Source organism: Anomaloglossus baeobatrachus, chromosome 8 (genome assembly GCF_048569485.1).
Source record: "Anomaloglossus baeobatrachus isolate aAnoBae1 chromosome 8, aAnoBae1.hap1, whole genome shotgun sequence".
Classification (NCBI taxonomy): Eukaryota; Metazoa; Chordata; class Amphibia; order Anura; family Aromobatidae; genus Anomaloglossus; species Anomaloglossus baeobatrachus.
This window is the reverse complement of record NC_134360.1, coordinates 67,041,479-67,062,297: the sequence shown is the minus strand read 5'-3', so window position 1 is coordinate 67,062,297 and position 20,819 is coordinate 67,041,479. Positions and strand designations below refer to the sequence as shown.

The 20,819-nt window shown below is 48.3% G+C and overlaps 1 protein-coding gene across 1 annotated transcript in view; it reads left to right on the top strand.

The window, feature by feature from the left end:
- Window positions 1–20,819, top strand: part of CSF2RB (colony stimulating factor 2 receptor subunit beta) — a 101,145-nt gene that overhangs the window by 62,837 nt on the left and 17,489 nt on the right. The window contains exons 10-11 of the mRNA XM_075320838.1: window positions 210–402; window positions 14,327–14,417. Of these exons, the coding sequence (XP_075176953.1) occupies window positions 210–402; window positions 14,327–14,417 (284 nt within the window). The remainder of the gene's footprint in view (window positions 1–209; window positions 403–14,326; window positions 14,418–20,819) is intronic.

Below are 20,819 nucleotides of genomic sequence, written 5' to 3'. Positions count from 1 at the left end.
TTGATGTTCTTTTACCTGTAAGGTGTCGTTGGTTATTGTCTTTATACCCTTCGGGTGACTCTATGTATCTGTAGTGTGACACTAGTTATTGCTCTTATATCTGTAGGGTGACGTTGGCTGTTGTAGACTGTGGGGTGACACTTTATATCTGTATTACTCTGGTCATAGTCATTATTCCTGTAGGGTAACTATTGTCTTTACCTTTGTAGGATGATGAAGAATGTTCCGATCTCTCACTGGTTAATGTATCCGGTAATGTGCCTGAATATTACATCCCGAGTTCCAAACTCTTGAGTTCTACTAATTACACAGCAAAGGTGCGAGCAAAACCGGATGATGGGCCTGGATTCAATGGACCATGGAGTGACTGGAGTCAAAGCCATTCATGGAAAACAGACAAAGGTGAGGTTATCTGAGGACATGATATCCATATTACATGACCTCTACTTCTATTTATAGGGGCTGTTAAAACTGTGATATTGATTACCTATCATTAGGATAGGTCGACTTGTCAATATTAGATTGGGGGGGAGTCTCACATCAAGCACCCTCAAGGATCAGGCCTGGATACATATTATGTTGAGACTATATAGCTAGCACAACTCTGTAGATTGTATAGTGGCTGCTCCAGGGTACTACAGCTCAGCTCCTATTGCTCCAAAACGACCCTTCTGGCTCCATACTGTCAGGGGTTCACAGACAGTCATGTGGTTTCTGACAATAGAAGGTCACAGTGTTTGGCTGCGGAAAATACTCCCTGACTCTCTATTGTTCCTGCTGTTAGTATTCATTGTAATAGGTAGCTTTCCTACTGGATTTTCATCTCTCCCCCTTTCAGACCCAGCAGGAGCTTGCCTTCCACCCATCTGCTGATTATCAGCATGTTTCTTGGTGCTTAAATACTCCCTTCTTCCATGGACATGTGCTGCTGATATTATTCAGTTCACTCTAGGTCTGGTTGCAAGCAGGTGGCTTACTCTCATCTGTAATAGTGTTGCTGAAGCTTGCTGAACTCCTGCCTGAGTCATCCGTGGATAAATAGTTTATGCACATTCCCCTGTATGTCCTTGTGTCTTCCTTTAGTGTTTAGTGGGATTGATGAAGAGCTCATCCCACCCGTTCCCTATTTAGCGCTCAGCACTAGGGATACATGGGTCAGGTATCCGACTCGGCGCATAGGTGAGGAACCTATCTAGGTTGGTGAGGGACCCCAGGGACCAGCAGTAAATTTGGTCAGGGGACACCATCTCCCCCTTCCCTAGACACAGGGGTTTCTTTCCCTTACCTTTCTCCGCTCGCTTAGTACTCCCCCGTACCTAGCGTGACACGTACACTGTATATCCGGCTGTACCCAGAGCTGACAACAGCTGGTTGGTGCAGATGCTGGATCCCTAAAGGGCCAATTACACGCTGCGACATCGCTAACAATATATCGTCGGGTTCATGCACATCCGGCGCCGTTAGCGACATTGCAGCTTGTGACAGGCAGGAGCGACCTTAAACGATTGCAAAAAAGACAAAAATCATTGGTAAAGGAGAGGTCATTCATTTACCAAAAATCGTTGTCTGGTCAGTAGCGATGTTTTTCCTCGTTCCTGTGGCATCACACATCGCTATGTGTGACACCGCAGGAACGACGAACATCTCCTTAACTGCGTCCACCGGCAATGTGGAAGGAAGGAGGTGGGCAGCATGTTCCAGCCGCGCATCTCCGCCCCTCCTCTACTATTGGACGGCTGCCGTGTGACGTCGCTGTGACGCCACACGAATTGCCCCCTTAGAAAGGAGGTTGATCGCCGGCCAGAGCGACGTCGCAGGGCAGGTAAGTCCGTGTGATGGGTGTAAGCGATGTTGTGCGCCACGGGCAGCGATTTGCCTGTGACGCACAAACAACGGGGGCGGGTACGCTCGCTAGCGATCTCACTAGTGAGATCGCAGCGTGTAAAGTACCCTTAACATTCTGAAGTTTATGACCTATTCTAAGGAAAAATGATCAATATCACAGTCCTGGACAACTCCTTTAATGATGCATCTTGGGCTTGGCACATTAATATAATACTAGTATAATAATAATGATATACATAGTAACTTGTAATTGTTTTTCACACAAAATGAGTCATATTTGGCAGGAAAAATATACGGTAAATCCGGCTAATCCCTACTGGAAATTAGATGAACTTGACTTGATGAACTTGAATCAATAAATTGATTATTTGGATTGTATGTGATATATCAATATAAAGTAGCAAGTATTTGTGAAATGTAAAGGAAATAATACATGGATTTTAAATATTTAAAAAATTTAAATCTCAAAATAGCGATGTGCGTTTATATTCAGCCCCTTGTGTGATACACCTTAATAAAATCCTGAATGATCAATTCCCTCCAGTAGTCACAGAATTAGTACCGTATTTTTCGGACTATAAGGCGCACATAAAAGCCTATGATTTTCTCAGAAATCGAAAGGGCGCCTTATAATCCGGTGCGCCTTATAATCCGGTGCGCCTCATAATCCGGTGCGCCTTATATATGAATACTGTATTGATTGAGAATTACGGCCACCGTAGTCAGGAGCCTCACTGAGTGCGGTGATACGTACAGCTCTGTGCGCAGGAGCCCCGCGGATTAAATGTGCCCCATAAATGCCTCCTGTTAAAAGACATGCTTACTCACCTAAACCAGTTGCTCCGGTGCTGGTTGACCAGATGGGCGGCGCTGTTCTCCAGCATCCACGTCATCCACACTCGCCTCTACTGGGGTCCTGTGCAGGCGCACTTTGATCTGCCCTGCTCAGGGCAGATCAAAGTACGGTATTTTAGTGCGCCTGCGCAGGACCTCAGTAGAGGCGAGTGTGGAGGACTAGGACGCATCATGCACACAGGCTTCAGAAGACAGAGGAGCAAGATGGCCGAAAGAAGAGGCGCCGGTCCCAGAGAACAGCGACGCCCATTTGGCCAACCAGCACCGGAGCGACCGGTTTAGGTGAGTAAAGTGTTTTTTATGTTCTACAGTGCGGCCTGCGCTCTTATATACAGCATGTTAGAAAGCTGTATATAAGAGCAGTGTCGGACTGGCTACCGGAGGAATCTCCAGTAATGCCAGGCCTGGATTCAGTTACCTGTATTGCACTCTGGAGCTGTCACCTGAACTCCGGAGATCAGCCCGGCCTGTCTGCAGCTGTCATGAACTGAACCGCAATCGCCGGGGAATCAATCACTCGGCGCTCACAAGATTCCTTCAGTAGCCAGTCCAGTTGTATAAGAGCCCACTGGTAGTGGCCGCAGCTTATAGGCCATAAAACTGGTGACAAGTTCCCTTTAATGCGCTGCGCCTTATCGTCCGGTGCACCTTATATATGAACCTAGGAGCCTTAGTAGGTGCTCATTGATAATACGCCTTATAATCCGGTGTGCCTTATGGTCCGAAAAATACGGTATATTGAGTCCACCTGTGTATACTTTATTCTCAGTTGTTCTGTGAAGGCTTTCTGAGTTTGAGAACATTAGGAATCAAACAGTATTATGAAAACCAAGGAACACACAAGACAGGTCAGGGACAAAGTTCTGGAGAGGAGTAAAGCAGGGTTAGGTTATAAAAAAAATAGCCCAAGCTCTCAACATAAAAGGTGGGAGAAGAAAAGACTCTGCTTATCATGATGTGCTCACCAAATTTAAAAAGATAAAAACCTTATTGTATTCCAAGGGAAAACATAGTAAAAACAATTAAAATTACATAAAAAACAAATACCACTATACAAAAAAGTAGTCAGTTATACATTATACCTATAAAGGTGCAGCCAAAAAATGCAGAAATCAGTATAAGCTAAGGGGGAAAGAAGCAAATAAATCATGTGTGGTAACATCTAAAAAGAAGACGCCAGCTTTCATTGGGCGGGTAATTGGATAGAACATAGACAGTGAGAAATAAAGTCATATAACAACTGTGGTCCCTAAAAACAAACCTTACCACAAAGGGAGGGAAGGAGGGAGCGCTCCGTATGGTATGGTGGGATGGCAGAGGACCAAGAAACATCCTAAGCACAGTGCTAAAAGATATACCGGTAGTAAAGTCGCTATAACAAAGCACCTAATCGCTGTTCCGGGGAGGGATGAACAGCTGATGGCTAGAAGTGTAGGCCGAGCTAAATCAAGATCTGAAGTGGATTTAGCACGTCCTACACTTTCAGCCATCAGCTGTTCATCCCTTCCCGGGACAGCGATTAGGTGCTTTGTTATAGCGACTTTACTACCGGTATATCTTTTAGCACTGTGCTTAGGATGTTTCTTGGTCCTCTGCCATCCCACCATACCATACTGAGCGCCTCCCTCCTTCCCCCCCTTTGTGGTAGTGTTTGTTTTTAGGGACCACAGTTGTTATATGACTTTATTTCTCATTGTCTATTTTCTATCCAATTACCCGCCCAATGAAAGGTGGCGTGTTCTTTGTAGATGTTACTACACATGATTTATTTGCTTCTTTCCCCCTTAGCTTATACTGATTTTTGCATTTTTTGGCTGGACCTTATTATAGGTATAGTGTATAATTGGCTTCTTTTTTGTACAGTGATGTTTTCTCTTTATGTCATTTTAATTATTTTTGGAATTTGGAATTTTGGAATGTTTGCCCTTGGAATTCAGTAAAGTTGTTGTCATCTTTTTACATTTGGTGTGTACCTCACTATATGCAGAGTCTTTTTTTTTTCCCCTTTTTTTGACATATCTCTTCTTTGCATGATGTGGCACCCTAGTCTTTTGGCAAACAGCATCTTAAGTGCACCTGTTTTTTTCTTATATACAAACTCTGAATATATCACGGAGCACTGTTCAATCCATCATTCAAAAATGGAAGATGTATGACACAACTGGAAACTTACCAAGACATGGCCGTCCACTCAAGGGGAGCACTAATTAGAAAACCATCCATGAGGCCTATTTTCACTCTGGAGGAGTTATAGTGATCCTCAGCTCAGGTAGGAGAATTTATCCACTGAACAACGAGAAGATGGCAAGAAGAAAGACATTTTAGAAAGCAAGTCATAAAAAAATCTCATTGCAGTTTGTAAAAAGCCATGTAGGAGACACAGCTATGATGTGGAAGAAGGTGTTTTTATTGAATGATATCAAAGTAGAACTTTTTGGGCTAAATGCAAAATGCTATGTGTAGTGGAAAACATACACTACACATCACCCTGAAAACACCATCCCCATAGTCACACATGATGGTGGTAGCATCATGCTGTGAAGAGGCTTTTCTAAAGCAGGGACAGGAAAGCTGGCCAAAGTTGATGAGAAGATGAATGGAGCTAAAAGCAGGGCAATCCTGGAGGAAAACCTTTTAGAGGCTGAAAAATGCTAGAGCCTGGGGCACAGCAGGATAATGACCCTGAAGATCCTGTCAGCGCTACAATGGATGGCTTAAATCCAAACATAGTCATGTGTGTGAACAGCTGAGTCCCAGTCCAGACATAAAATCCATTGAGAATCTGTGCAAGACTTGAAAATTACTGCTCACAGATGTCTCCATCCAATCTTACTGAGCGAGAGCTAATTTGCAAACAAGAATAGGCAAAAATTTCAGCCTCTAGATGAGCGAAGGTATTAGAGCCATCCCCCAAAAGATCTGCAGCAGTAATTGCAGCGAAAGGTGATCCTACAAAGTATTGACTCAGGGGGGCTGAGTACAAATGCAAATTACAATGTTCAGATTTATATTTTTAATACATGTAGAAGACCATATATCATTTCCTTTACATTTCACAAATACTTGCTACCTTCTGTTGGTATATATATCTAATATATAAAGCTGTGTGTGTGTGTGTGTGTGTGTGTGTCCGCTAAAGGAATCAGCATCTACAATCACAAAATTTTGCACAGCTGTCTCATTTAACTCTGGGAACATCATAGACTATGATTTGAAGGGAAAGGTTAACCCCGCGCTTTAGTTATTCATCAAAAAACCTGCTTACATTAAATAAAGTCAATGCAGCTGGGAGCTACTGTCGTTAATAGGAGCTGTGATTGGTTGCTGTAGGCAACGAAGGACATTCTTAGTATAAGAAGCTTATGTGTGAGGTAAGATGATATCAGTGGAGAGACGGACATAGAGATGGACAGAGACAGAGAGAGAGACAGACAGTGAAAGACTGTTACGTCACCACCGGAGTCCGCTCCATCGACTTCTACTCCGACCGCCAGACGACGCCGTGTTCCTGTCGTGGATAGTGCTGGTGATAGGAGAGGAGTCGATGCCAACGGCGCCGGTGGGCGCAGGCTACGCTCATCCACTGGTCTGGGTTTCCTGGGGATCTGCAGTGCCACTGGCTGACTGTAGGTGGTGGGTGTCCCCCAGCTGAAGTACCATTATTCAGCTACAGCTTATGGGAAGACACCACACCCTTTTTAATGTCCCTCCTGTCTGCTGACCTATGCCAGAGATAGTGCTGAAAATTCTGGCTCCTGTTTCGTCCCGTTCTGTGATTTCGTGTGCTGATTACCGCTAGTTTCCTGACTACCCTCCTGCCTGCTGTTTTTGTACCTCGCTGCCTGATCTGGTTTTGACCTCTGCTTGTGTCGCGGGCGGAGGAGGGGACGCCGCGCTCTCCCACTGCTCGGGTCCGGCTGGCACTGCGGCCTGCTGCTGCTGCTCGGTGGCTTGAGCGATGGGCCGGATCCCGGGGACTCGAGCGGCGCTCCTCGCCCGTGAGTGAAAGGGGGTTTTTGGGTGTGGGGATTGTTTATTGTCCGTGACGCCACCCACGGTTGTGGTGATTTGTTAACACCACCGCTGCTCTGTATGGGGATCCCGGGAAGGATGGTATGGAGCAGCCAGTTGTTGTGTTGCCCCTCCGTGGGTAGGGGTTGGTGCTCCCGGGGCCCAGTGGTGAGGTGGGTGATGCAGGGCTTGGTGGGCGCAGGGACGCGGGGGCAGCGCTGTGCCTTGCGGCACTGTGGTACTCACTCAGCCTGAGACGATGACACAGTTCTCGGTAAAACACACGGCTGGTAAGACGGTTCCCACGGACGGCTGCACTTGCTTTCCCCAGTAGGTGACTGTGACGGTCCCTTTTTCCTGCACCTAAAGTGATGATGGTTGCGATGGGTTCCCACCGGTAACCCGCTCCCCGGCTTGGATATGGGCCGTAGGAGCCCTACTTTGCCCGCAGGCGCTGGCCCTGAGAAACTGGTGCCCTGGCGGTGGCGGTGTCTCTCCGTTACGGTTGGACTGTTGCCTTCAATCGGGACTTGGTTGTTAGGAGACAGACGTCCCCTTCACTGACGGATTTGGCAAATTATGGCGACTCCTAGCCTTGCCGGGATCCGAAAGGCCCCTGCCCTGGTGCTGACTGTTCTTCGTATACTGCTCCAGACCGCCGGGCCACTACCCGTCCGCGGTCCTTCCAGCAACCTCCGAGCAGTCCCCCTGCAGACTATCACCGCCGTCTGCTGACCTTGCTGTCACTGTCCGGGGTACACACCCGGACCAACTTCAGGCTTTACAACTGTCACTTCAGCTTCACTCTTTAGCTCCACTACCACTTCACTGTTTACTCCTTCACTTCCCTAACTTGACTGCCTGGTTCTTCCCGACTCCAGGGCTGTGAACTCCTCGGTGGGCGGAGCCAACCGCCTGGCCCACCCCCTGGTGTGAACATCAGCCCCTGGAGGAAGGCAACAAGGATTTTGGGTTAGCTTAGATGTTCCTAACTGGGGTGTAGGGTGTGGTGGTGTTGTGACCTGTGACCCCTGGCTTGCCCAGGGCGTCACAGATGGATGACAGGCGGGTTACAGGGCCTGGTGAGGTGCAGGGTCGCGGGGGCAGCGCTGTGCCGCACGGCACGGTGGTACTTACTCAGCCAATGATGAGGACACAGTTCTCGGTAAAACACACGGCTGGATGGACGGGTCCCACAGACGGCTGCGGTGTTCTTTCTCCCGGCAAGTTGATGGTGACAGCCTTTCCCTGCACCTATGTACGGTAGATGGTTCCAATGGGTTCCCACCGGTAACCCGCTCCCCAGCTTGGATATGGGCTGGAGGAGCCCCTTTTGCCCGCAGGCGCTGGCCCTGGGAAACGGTTGCCTTGGTGGTGGCGGTGTCTCCCTCTCTTGGTTGGACTGTTGCCTTCTGTCGGGACTTGGCTGCTGGGAAACCCAGGAGGTTCTTTTCACTAACGAATTCGGCAAATTCACGGCGACTCCTAGCCTTGCCGGGGTCCGTAAGCCCCTGCCAGATGGTGCTGGCTTCTCCTTGCGTACCGGTCCGGTACCGCCGGGCCACCGCCCGTCCACGGTCCTTACGGTAGACTCCGATAGGCCACTCCTGCAGACGGTCACCACCGTCTGCCAACCTTGCTGCTCCGTCCGGGCCACACACCCGGACCAACTTCAGTCTGCTCCACTACCACTTCACTTCCTCTCACTTTCCACTCTCCAACTCTATCTCAAACTGAACTGACTGTTTTTCCCACCTCCAGGACTGTGTACTCCTCGGTGGGTGGGGCCAACCGCCTGGCCCACCCCCTGGTGTGAACATCAGCCCCTGGAGGAAGGCAACAAGGGTTTTGTGACTGACTTCGGTGTGCCTGACCGGGAGTGTGGGGTGTGTGGGTGTTGTGCTCTGTGACCCCTGGCTTGTCCAGGGCGCCACATTAACAGCTCAAATAAACCATACTAGGTCACATAACAGAAAGATGTCAGTACTTGGCTTTATACTCAAAGTCCAACACATAACATAAAGTCCACACACTCTTGGACTTCCTCACACATGTCACTGACCCTTGTCAGTACTTGGCTTTATCCTCAAAGTCCAATCCGGGTTACCTTCCTCTGAAGGCGGCGAGTGCCCTTACCAAGTTCCCCTGGCTCCAGCCAGGCTTTGCACATGGACCTAAAAGCCCCTTCCTTCAGGAGAAGGTCTCTTGAGCAGAGCAAAACACCCTGCTTCTGCTCTCCCGTCTCCAGCACACACACTGGAAGTCTAGAGTCAGTCTCTCTCTCTAGACTGCCCTAGACACACTCCACCCAGGTCCAGAGACAGGATTGCTTTAACCCCTGGAGCCACACCCACAGGTGGTAAGGAGTGTGTAATCAGCATCACACACCCTTCCATGGCCCTCCATGTAATGCAATTGTCGCGGGCGGGGAGGGACGCCGCTGCGCTCGCTAACGCTCGGGTCCAGCGCTGCTGCGATGGCTGCTCGGTGGCTCGAGCGGTGGGCCGGATCCGGGGACTCGAGCGGCGCTCCTCGCCCGTGAGTGAAAGGGGGTAGTTTGGTTTGGGGGTTTGGTCCGTGACACCACCCACGGGTTGTGGTGAAGTTGGGTACCACCACTGCTGGTGACGGGGATCCTGGGAGCGATGGTAGGGAGCAGCTGGGATGTTGTTTCCCCCCCTCCATGGGTAGGGGTTGGTGGTCCCGGGGCCCGGTGAGGTGACGGGGAGGCCGAGTTGGCAAGGTGCAGGGTCGCCTGGACTGCGCAGCGTGGTGCCGGATGGCACGGTTGTACTCACTCAGCCACAAATGTACGCAAAGTCTCTGGTAACCAAACGGCTGGATGGACGGGTCCGGAAGCCGGCTGCTGTGACTTCTCCCGGACCGTTGGTGGTGGCTGCCTTTCCCTGCACCTTTTGTGTATGTTCGGTCCCGATGGATTCCCACCGGTAACCCGCTCCCCAGCGTGTGTATGTGCCGGAGGAGCCCTTTTGCCCGCAGGCTCTGGCCCTTGGAACTCTAGTTGTGGCGGTAGCTGTATTTCCTTTTGCTGGTCGGACGGTTGCCTTCAATCGGGTCTTGGCTGTTAGGAAACCCCTGGGGTTCCGGTCACTGACGGATTTGACCTCTAATGGCGACTCCAAGCCTGGTCGGGGTCCGTAGGCCCTGCCTGTGTGTGCTGGCTTTACTTCGCTCCCCGGTTCGGTACCGGCGGGCCCCACCCATCCCCGGTCCTACGGTTCCGCGTTGATCTGCCTCTCCTGCAGACGGCCACCACCATCTGCCAACCTTGCTCTTGGTGCCCGGGCCACACACCCGGACACGGTCAGTTTGCTCCTCTACTTCCACTTCACTCCCCTCTTTCCCTAACTGAACTCTCGACTCTCACTGAATTCCTTCTCCCGCCTCCAGGACTGTGAACTCCTCAGTGGGTGGGGCCAACCGCCTGGCTCCACCCCACCTGGTGTGGACATCAGCCCCTGGAAGGAGGCAACAAGGATTTTGTGTCTGGCTGATGTGCCTGTCTCAGGGTGGGGGTGTATGTTGTAGTACCTGTGATGACCTGGCTAGTCCAGGGCGCCACACAATCCTGTGGAACCACAGGTCCCAGCCAACTTCACATTGCAGAGCACCCACGCTTCTGCAAAACATACCGGCCCTTTGTAATACAGCCAGTTGATACCTCACAAGGGGTTAAAGGGTTTCAGGGTTCTGGGGGTCCTGTTTGGTGAGTGGCTTCCCTCTAGCCTGTCCATTACAGCCCGTCTGAGTCTGTGGTTCTAGGCAGGCATTACAGGGACAAAGAGGGAGAGAGAGAGAGACAGACACAGACAGGGACAGAGAGAGACAGACAGACAGGGACAGAGAGAGACAGACAGACAGGGACAGAGAGAGACAGACAGACAGACAGGGAGAGAGAGAGACAGACAGGGAGAGAGAGAGACAGACAGGGAGAGAGACAGACAGGGAAAGAGAGAGAGACAGAGAGAGAAAAAGACAGACAGGGAGAGAGAGATAGAGAGAGACAAACAGGGTCAGAGACAAATAGAGAGATACAGGGACAGACAGAGACAGAGAGAGACAGAGACAGACAGGGACAGAGAGAGAGACAGACAGAGACAGACAGACAGAGAGAGAAACAGAGAAAAAGAGACAGAGAGAGAAAAAGACAGACAGGGAGAGACAGACAGGGACAGAGAGGGACAGACAGACAGGTAGATAGACAGAGAAAGTGAGACAGACAGACAAAAAGACAAACGGAGAGTCAGACAGGGAGATAGACAGAGAAAGAGAGACAGACAGAGAGAAAAAAAGACAGACAGGGAGAGAGACAGAGAGAGACAGAAACAGGGAGAGAGACAGACAGAGACAGAGAGAAAAAGACAGACAGGGAGACAGAAATAGAGAGAGACACACAGACAGAAATAGAGAAAGACAGAAGGATAGAGACAAACAGAGAGAGACAGACAGGGCGAGAGATAGAGAGACAGACAGGGTTAGAGACAGACAGAGAGAGAAACAGAAAGAGAGAAAGACAAAGAGAGAAAAAGACAGACAGGGAGAGAGAGACAGAGAGAGACAGACAGAAATAAAGACAGAAAGAGGGCTAGAGACAGACAGAAAGCGACAGATAGGGTGAGAGACAGAGACAGACAGAGAGAGACAGAGAGATAGAGAGACAGACAGGGACAGACACAGACAGACAGAGACGGACAGGGAGAGACAGACACAGACAGAGACAGAGAGAGACAGTCATACAGACATAGAGAGAAACTGAAAAAGAGAGACAGCTAGAGAGAGAAAAAGACAGACAGGGACAGAGAGAGACAGAGAGAGAGTAAAAAACAGACAGGGAGAGAGAGAGCAAGAGAGAGCGAGAGACAAACATAAGTAGAAACAGACAAAGAGAGACAGGCAGAGAGATAGACAGACAGGGAGAGAAACAGAGACAGAGAGACATACAGGGTGAGAGACAGAGAGCGAGAATAAGAAAGTGGGAGAGAGAAAGAGAGACATTTAGTTACTATCGCCAGGTACTACAGCTAGTAAATAACATCATTGTTGTTTCTCCACTGTCTTGAGTAAGTTGCTCCTTTTTAGTGGCTTTATCTTTCTTATTCTTTATATTGTGTGCACCACTTTTTAGGCTGTCATTTTTAAGTATTATTTTTCTTTTCTTCAACAACTTTGCTTATCCAGACATATTCATGAAATGTGACTTTTACCAAATATCACATTTTTTGGTACAACCCACTTTAGTCTCTGCCTGGAGTAAGGTTTTAATTTGGTGCATTTTAGAGATTTTTTTCAAAGGATTTGTGACTTTTGATGCTGAAAAGTCGCAAAAACAAAAATAAAGAGTGTTTTTTATTTCACATGGAATTGATGAAACACATTTTGAAGAATTTGGATGTGCAGCGCCCCATGGGGCAGGTGGTTAACCTACTCGTCGCTGGGCCTTATCAGGTAGGGTCAGGCGTTGTCACAGGTGGCCTTGCCCGATTCCGCTGCCCCGAAGGGTACAGTAAACGGTGAGGAAAGCAGGGTGATTGGGGAAAGTTTGTTGTGATGCAACCTGTGGTGCGCAGCCAAAGAGCAGCCGCCGCTGCAGGGTTCCTCACCGGGGCAGGTGTTATGGCAGCCGGGACGGTATTGCTCCCCCAGGCAGAGCAGGCCCCGGGTGGATGTCGGTGGGATGGCGGTCCCTTGGGAGCGCTGGAGCGCGGGGCAACGGCATCGCTAATCAGAGTCTGAGTCGGCAACTGCAGTTCCCGATGCTTTTACTCACTGGTTCAAATCTGCACCCAGGTGCTGGTCTCTGCCGTCGTGGGCTCTGGTCAATCCCAGGCAAGAAAACGGGTCACCACCGGTGTTCGAAGAGAAAGAGGAGAATATCCCTGGTCTAGGATGTTCCCCTGCGCTGTTAGGTTCCCCGGCCGAGCACTCGCTCCAGGCCCCGAGCCTATTAAAAGTTCCAAGAATTTCTGCAGTGTCTTGTCAGAACTATGGTTCCGACGGATCTCTGTTGTGAGAGTGTGTTGAACCTTTATCTACTCCAGGTGGCTGGCTTCAGTGACCGGGGAAGTCCCATGTATCGTGGTGGCCACCTCCCTGCCTACCCTGAGCCATCCCACCCTGTGAGAAGGCTCCTGAGATGTACGTAGTGTGAATGTGGAACACCGGTGATTAACCACCCCTTACCTGAGATGGATACCGCACCTTAATTGAGGTCCAGTACCCTGTGGCGACCGGAGCTTCAGGAGAGGCACAGATGCAGTTGGATAAAACACATTAGATGGGCTATGTTGCTGGAGTAAACCAATTGTTCAACAATGATATGTACCGGCATCCTGTATTGCACATTTATTTTTTTTACTAGATAAAGACGCCAGTATGGCGTTGAAACACATTGTAAAGAAAAAACCTTATTATATACATTGTTGAAGAATTGGGTTACTCCAGCCCATCTAGCATGTTTTTATCCAACTGTGTTCAATATTTCCTGAAGGATCCATCCACCAGCCATGAGCTGGCAGCAGCTGTTTTTCTTCGGTGCTACATAGGAGTTGTGCCGGTCACATCTCTACCAGGTAAGCATTAAAGAGATGGTCCACTACAATGTATAGTGGCCACAATTGGTGTAAAGCTGTAACAGAAGGCTTTTTCTAAATACTTTCTCTTGTCCAATCTGACTCTGAGTGGCGCTATTACAGTCTGTTCATCCCCCATCACATGACCCGGGCTGCAGTGACCTCTGATGTCCGGTGATGTCATGTCAACTTGCGGGAATTGGAAGGTGACCCGGCATCACTGAGGCGGGACCCAGTCTCCGTGAGTGACTGAGCTGTGAGTGGAGTTTCACCGCACATCACAGCCCAGCATTACTCGTGTTTGCGTCGCTCTGTGGTGAAGGTGAGAGCTCGCGAGATGATGGGCTGTGACGTGTGATGAAACTCCATCCACAGCCCAATCACTCACGGAGACTGAGAGCCTCGGTGATGTCAAGTCTACTTACAATTCCGGAAGTTGATGTGATATCACCGGACATCAGAGGTCACACGATCGAGATGAGCGGACAGTGATAGCACCGCTCATAGGCAGAATGGATAACAGAAGGTAGTTAGTTAATGCCTTCTGTCACAACTTTACACCGATGTGGCCACTATGCTTTGTAGCAGACCACCTCTTTAACTAACCACTTACCCGCTCTCCCTCCACAGGGTATCACCTTATTGTGCTCTCTGTTCCCCACATCTTAATTTTTTTAAAAATTGTCAGAAATTGCCAGCAAATATTGCAAATAGCACCAAAAGTAGCAAATCCTTTGAAAAGTCGCAAAAATACACCAGATTGAAATTTCTTCCTGAAACCTGGGTCCAGGAAAAGACTGAAGTGAAAAATCACATTTCATAAATCTGTCTGAAACATCTAAATAAGCAACGTTGTCAAGGAAGAATAAAAAAACGATTTGAAAAGAGAGAACTTAAAAATTGGTGTAAACAATATAAAAAAGGAGGAACACAAACCAAAGTCACTACAAAAAGCAAATTACACCAGAAAAGTGGAGAATTAAAAGTTATGAATGCACTCTGACATGATTTGTCTTTTCTTCCAGCTATGGATACAGTGACCATAATTGTTTCTACGTTTTTTGTATCGGTGGGACTTTTGCTTTGTGCATATCTTTGCATTATTCATATGAAAAGGTAAGTTGTGTGTTACTATTCTAGATATTCGTACTTTTGTAGCACCCAGGGATATGGGATACTCGGTTCCGGGCACTGTCTCTATTGGGAATGTCACGATGGTAGTCTCTATTGGGGATATTTACAGGTGAAATAGAATAATGTTCACTTGTGACGACACTTGCGGTTTTGCAGCCAAGTGTAGGGAGCCGCCGCTACACAATGTCTCTACTGGGGCTGGTGGTATTGGCAGCTAGAATGGTAGACCCTCCGCAAGTAGGGTTTTGCCCCAGAGAGTGTATGGTGAAGTAGGGGTCAGAAGAAGGTAGTCCACACAGGTGTTCAGTGCAACTGGTTTACCCACTGCTGGTAGATGTTGACTGGTTGCCCGGGGCCAGCTGGTTTCGCCTCCAGGTCCCCTTTGTCCCAGTGCCAGTTTGGTTCTCTGGTACTTTCTTCCCCTGCACCTGTCTCTGGTAAGTGGGTCCCCGTGGTATGGTCCCCATTCTGTGGTTTGTCCACTTCTGTCCGCCTGACGGTAGCGTGAGCCCTGTGGGGATGGTGTCTCTGGTCCTGTCCCCGGTTCTCCCTTTGCTACTGAGTCTTCAGATTCTTTAGGGTCAGCAAGGTCCCTGATGGTCCCCTTGCTGTGCAGGTGTTAACAGGTCGGCGTGAAGCTCTTTCCTGTCCTAGGGTCCTGTACCCCGTCGGTGCGTAGTTCCGGGAGTACTCCATCGGCAACCACTTCTCCTGGGTACCAGGTCACCGTTAACCCAAGTCAGGACGTCACTTTGCTTCCACCTTCACCTCTTGCCTGTCTGACAGTCACTCTCTACTCTGTCCACAGTCTGCCCCTCCCACCTGGTCAGCTAGTGTACTGGATTGGCTCCACCTCTAGGCGTCCATCCATTGGTACCACCCTAGCCCTGTACCATTGTTTGGGGGATTGTTGTTGAAAACTGGGATTACCTGGGTTTTTGTTGGTACCGGCACTGGGGTTCTGGGTCCCTAACGGGGTAGGCCCTGCATCCTTGTGGGAATGCAGAACCTTGTAGCACCCTGATGGCTTCAGGGGTGCTACACTTTCACATGTGGTATCCAATCTTTATGGATGCAAGAAATTAAACATCCATAGATAAGACTAGTATTGGGTCAGAAAAATTATCATTGAGTTAATCACTGTATAAATTGGGTAGAAACTCTTCTAGTAAATTCAGATTCACATTCCTCCCCGACTCCCAAAGTTGGAAAACTGGGTAACAACTTAAGTAAATTTACACCAATATTAGTTGAAGACTCAAATTTATTAAAGAGGACTTTCACCAAATTTTCCATGTTGAACTTGACACACAATGTAATAATGCCTACAGACCAAAATAAAACATTTTTGTTTTTTAATTTCACCTCTCCATTGTGGATATATTAAGAATTAAAGAGTTTGCACCTAAGCAGTTCATTTCTTTTAAGTCTATGTGGATATTACTGGAGATGTCACTGGGGGCGTGTACTGCTTCCTCTTTCTGATGATGACCAATGATAAGCAGGCATCATCACATTTTGAGAAAAATAATACGCCCCCACAATACCTTAGAACAGGCTCTAAATATGCTAAAAAATGGCTGTCATTACATATTTCAATCAGCAATCCATACTACTCATGTGTCAGAACAGGTTGCAGCCTGAAGAAACACTACTCAAGATATGTGTCTCGTTTGAAAGGCTGAGGAGCAGCATCAGAAGCAGAACTGATCTGCTTACTTAGCCACGGAGCAGCACTGTAGCATGAGAAAATAAAACTGAGGGGTGGATCATAATCGGCAATGTAAGTCTATTGGTCCATACAAAATTGGACCGCACTCAGATGAAATCACGGACGGTAAAGGGGGCTTTACACGGAGCGATATCGCTGGTGAAAGCACTCTCCCCCGTCGGTTGTGCATCACGGGCAAATCGCTGCCCGTGGCGCACAATATCGTTAGGAGCCGTCACACTATACTTACCTTTCTAAGGGGGCGGTTTGTTCGGCGTCACAGCGGCGTCACTAAGCGGCCGCCCACTAGAAGCAGAGGGGCGGAGATGAGCGGGATGTAACATCCCACCCACCTCCTTCCTTCCGCATTGCCGGTGGCCGCAGGTAATCTGTTGTTTGTCGTTCCCGGGGTGTCACACGTAGCGATGTGTGCTGCCTCGGGAACGACGAACAACCTGCGTGCTAAACAATCAACTATTTTTTTTAAAAGGAAAGACATGTCAACGATGGACGATTTGGTATGTTCCATCATTAACACTCGCTTGTTGCTGTCACACGCAACGACGTCGTTAACGATGCCGGATGTGCGTCAAGGAATCTGTAACCCCGGCGATATATCGTTAGATACGTCGTTGCGTGTAACGGGGCCTTTAGAAGGGAGGCGGTGGAGAATGTTTTTTCTTCATATAAGCTAAAAACTGATGACAATTTGACCACACTCTGGTCAAAGTCTGATCGAAAAAAAATTAGTCTGTTTTTCTCGTTCGTGGCAAAAAAGGATGTTTAAATATTTTTAAATTGAAAAGGCTGAAGTCTTCAGTAAACTGGAATATACAGTGCCTACAAGTAGTATTCAACCCCCTGCAGATTTAGCAGGTTTACACATTCGGAATTAACTTGGCATTGTGACATTTGGACTGTAGATCAGCCTGGAAGTGTGAAATGCACTGCAGCAAAAAAGAATGTTATTTCTTTTTTTATTTTTTTTTTAAATTGTGAAAAGTTTATTCAGAGGGTCATTTATTATTCAACCCCTCAAACCACAAGAATTCTGTTTGGTTCCCCTAAAGTATTAAGAAGTATTTCAGGCACAAAGAACAATGAGCTTCACATGTTTGGATTAATTATCTCTTTTTCCAGCCTTTTCTGGCTAATTAAGACCCTCCCCAAAGTTGTGAACAGCACTCACACTTGGTCAACATGGGAAAGACAAAGGAGCATTCCAAGGCCATCAGAGACAAGATCGTGGAGGGTCAAAAGGCTGGCAAGGGGTACAAAACCCTTTCCAAGGAGTTGGGCCTACCTGTCTCCACTGTTGGGAGCATCATCCGGAAGTGGAAGGCTTATGGAACTACTGTTAGCCTTCCACGGCCTGGACAGCCTTTGAAAGTTTCCACCCGTGCCGAGGCCAGGCTTGTCCGAAGAGTCAAGGCTAACCCAAGGACAACAAGGAAGGAGCTCCGGGAAGTTCTCATGGCAGTGGGGACATTGGTTTCAGTCAATACCATAAGTAACGTACTCCACCGCAATGGTCTCCGTTCCAGACGAGCCCGTAAGGTACCTTTACTTTCAAACCGTCATGTCAAGGCTCATCTACAGTTTGCTCATGATCACTTGGAGGACTCTGAGACAGACTGGTTCAAGGTTCTCTGGTCTGATGAGACCAAGATCGAGATCTTTGGTGCCAACCACACACGTGACGTTTGGAGACTGGATGGCACTGCACACGACCCCAAGAATACCATCCCTACAGTCAAGCATGGTGGTGGCAGCATCATGCTGTGGGGCTGTTTCTCAGCCAAGGGGCCTGGCCATCTGGTCCGCATCCATGGGAAGATGGATAGCACGGCCTACCTGGAGATTTTGGCCAAGAACCTCCGCTCCTCCATCAAGGATCTTAAGATGGGTCGTCATTTCATCTTCCAACAAGACAATGACCCAAAGCACACAGCCAAGAAAACCAAGGCCTGGTTCAAGAGGGAAAAAATCAAGGTGTTGCAGTGGCCTAGTCAGTATCCTGACCTTAACCCAATTGAAAACTTGTGGAAGGAGCTCAATATTAAAGTCCACATGAGACACCCAAAGAACATAGATAACTTGGAGAAGATTTCCATGGAGGAGTGGGCCAAGATAACTCCAGAGACCTGTGCCGGCCTGATCAGGTCTTATAAAAGACGATTATTAGCTGTAATTGAAAACAAGGGTTATTCCACAAAGTATTAAACCTAGGGGTTGAATAATAATTGACCCACACTTTTATGTTGAAAATGTATTAAAATTTAACTGAGCAAAATAACTTGTTGGTTTGTAAGATTTATGCATCTGTTAATAAATCCTGCTCTTGTTTGAAGTTTGCAGGCTCTAACTTATTTGCATCTTATCAAACCTGCTAAATATGCAGGGGGTTGAATACTACTTGTAGGCACTGTATACAGTATCTGTTCTTCTGAGAAAAACAAACCAAAAAGGAAATCAGCTTACTATAATGAATTTGTATACACATGTGATTTACTTGTCTGTAGGATAATCCCTAGTGTGTTCACTGCATCAATTCATTTTCTTGTAGGGCTCATTCGAGACATGCGTTTCTTCAGTATAAGCGCTATCCGTTGTGCTCCTGGAAATCACTTGTACTGTGCCTAGAATAGTAGCCGAGGCTGTTCACATGACTGTGATTTTTCACGGGCTGAGCAGTCCACGGAAAATTGTGGAGACATCTTCAATATTGATCCAAGTTTTACATCAAAATCGGCAATGCACGTCAATGGGTCCGTGGAAAAATTGGACAGCACTTGGATGACATCCAAGCATGTTCCGGTTTTCCCGGCCTTTTAGGAGGAGGTGAAAAAGAAACTTCGACCAAATCCTTATGAAACTCTAATGTGACACCCCTGGACTAGTCAGGGTGTCACAGGGTACTGCACGCTCTTTATCTCTGGTGCAGGACTCAACCCCTCTTGGTTCTGGGTTCCCAACTTGCAGTACTGCCTCCATCAGCATCCAAAATCCCAATCACACCTCGCACCACACCCTGTCAGGCACACCAGTGGGCTGCTAAGCTGGAATAAGGCCGCCCACCTAGGGGTCAGGCAGGGAGATGGGAGGTGACAAGTCAGTGAAGTGGTAGCCCTCGAGCAGTGAGGAGCTTGGATAAGCTGGGAGTTGGAGCTCCCAGGGGAGAGTAGATTGGGTTGCAGACGGTGGTCTGGACCCGGAGGAATCAGAGACCCGGTCATGGGATATTGGGACTGGGTGCCTGGCTAAGTCTAGGAGGACGGTCAGCAGCAGTACAATAGCCGGTCTGGGACCGAAGGCACGTCGGGGTACTGGACCCTAGGTCGGGGAGAGGCTTCAATCAACACTGCAATTAACCTGCGGACGACAGGGCCTTTATGGACTGTTCCCATGAAGCTCAGAGATCGGGGGCACTAGCGCAATGAGGGGGATAGGGATTTCCAACCAAAGCAGCCCACTGAAATCCCAAGCTCCTATACTACCCATAGTAAGGAGCACGGGTGGCGTCAAAAACTATCTAATTCCCCTGTAAATAACCCCCCATCACGTTTTAGAGTGACCACGAGACCCCGGGTCCGGAGACCCTCGAGCTACGAGTTGCGACATCCGGATCCGAGCGGTTCGACCGCTGCTGGGGCAGTACACTAACAAAAATCACGGACTCGTACGAGAAAAAAACTGACAATTTAATGCACCTTAAAAAGGGGTTGTCCACTATTTTTACATTGATGGCCTATCCTTAGGATAGGTCATCAATGTCTCATCAGCCGGGGTCAGACACCCGCACCCTTGCCATTCTTGATCTCGGCGGCGGCAACAGGCAGCTGGAAATGCTCAGTTCTGGAGCTGCTCCATCTTCTGATAGTGGCAGCGGCTGGGTACTGCACATCCGCCTCCCATTCTAATCAATAGGAAGTGGTTGTGTATTACACAGCCACAGCCACTATCAGACGGAGCAGCTCCGGAACTGAGCTTTTCCGGCCACTTGCTGGAGCCGCCGGGACCAAGAACAGCAGGTATGGGGGGGTGCGAAGTGTCGGACACCAGCCAATCACACATTGATGACCTATCCTAAGGATGGGTCATCTATGTTAAAGTAGTGGACAACCTATTTAACATTGTGGCAACTTGGTCAAAACAACATGACTACCATATGAAATTTGGAGAAGCAAAGAAAAGTCGTTGCAAAATACAAACTGATTTCTTCATCAATGAAGTGAAAACTGAAAAATTTAAAAGATGTCATGAGAACCCAAGGAAAGTCCGAAAGGGAACACGCCAAAAGACTTAGGTGCTACAATATCAGTATAGTATATACATCAAATTGTAGAAATCTGAGTTTAAAAAAATCTAATTTTAAGAGAATATGCACAACACAACTTTATAATGTAAAGGCATGGCTGTAATAGCGCTATAATATTGACTAAATTGATGCCTTCGGGGAAGAAATCCGCATTGTGGTTCTTCATTGATCACTATTTGAAGTTTTCCAATCATTAGATTTGGGTGCACAGGGGCCGGACTGTACACTGGATCTTCTCCTCCCTCTCTATGATTCCTCGGCCCTTCTGCTGCCTCTGATCTGTAATGACAAGTCTCTGCTGAGATTTCAGAGGAGGCAAATGATTCAAAAACCGGAGGTAGGCGGAAGGGCCTGA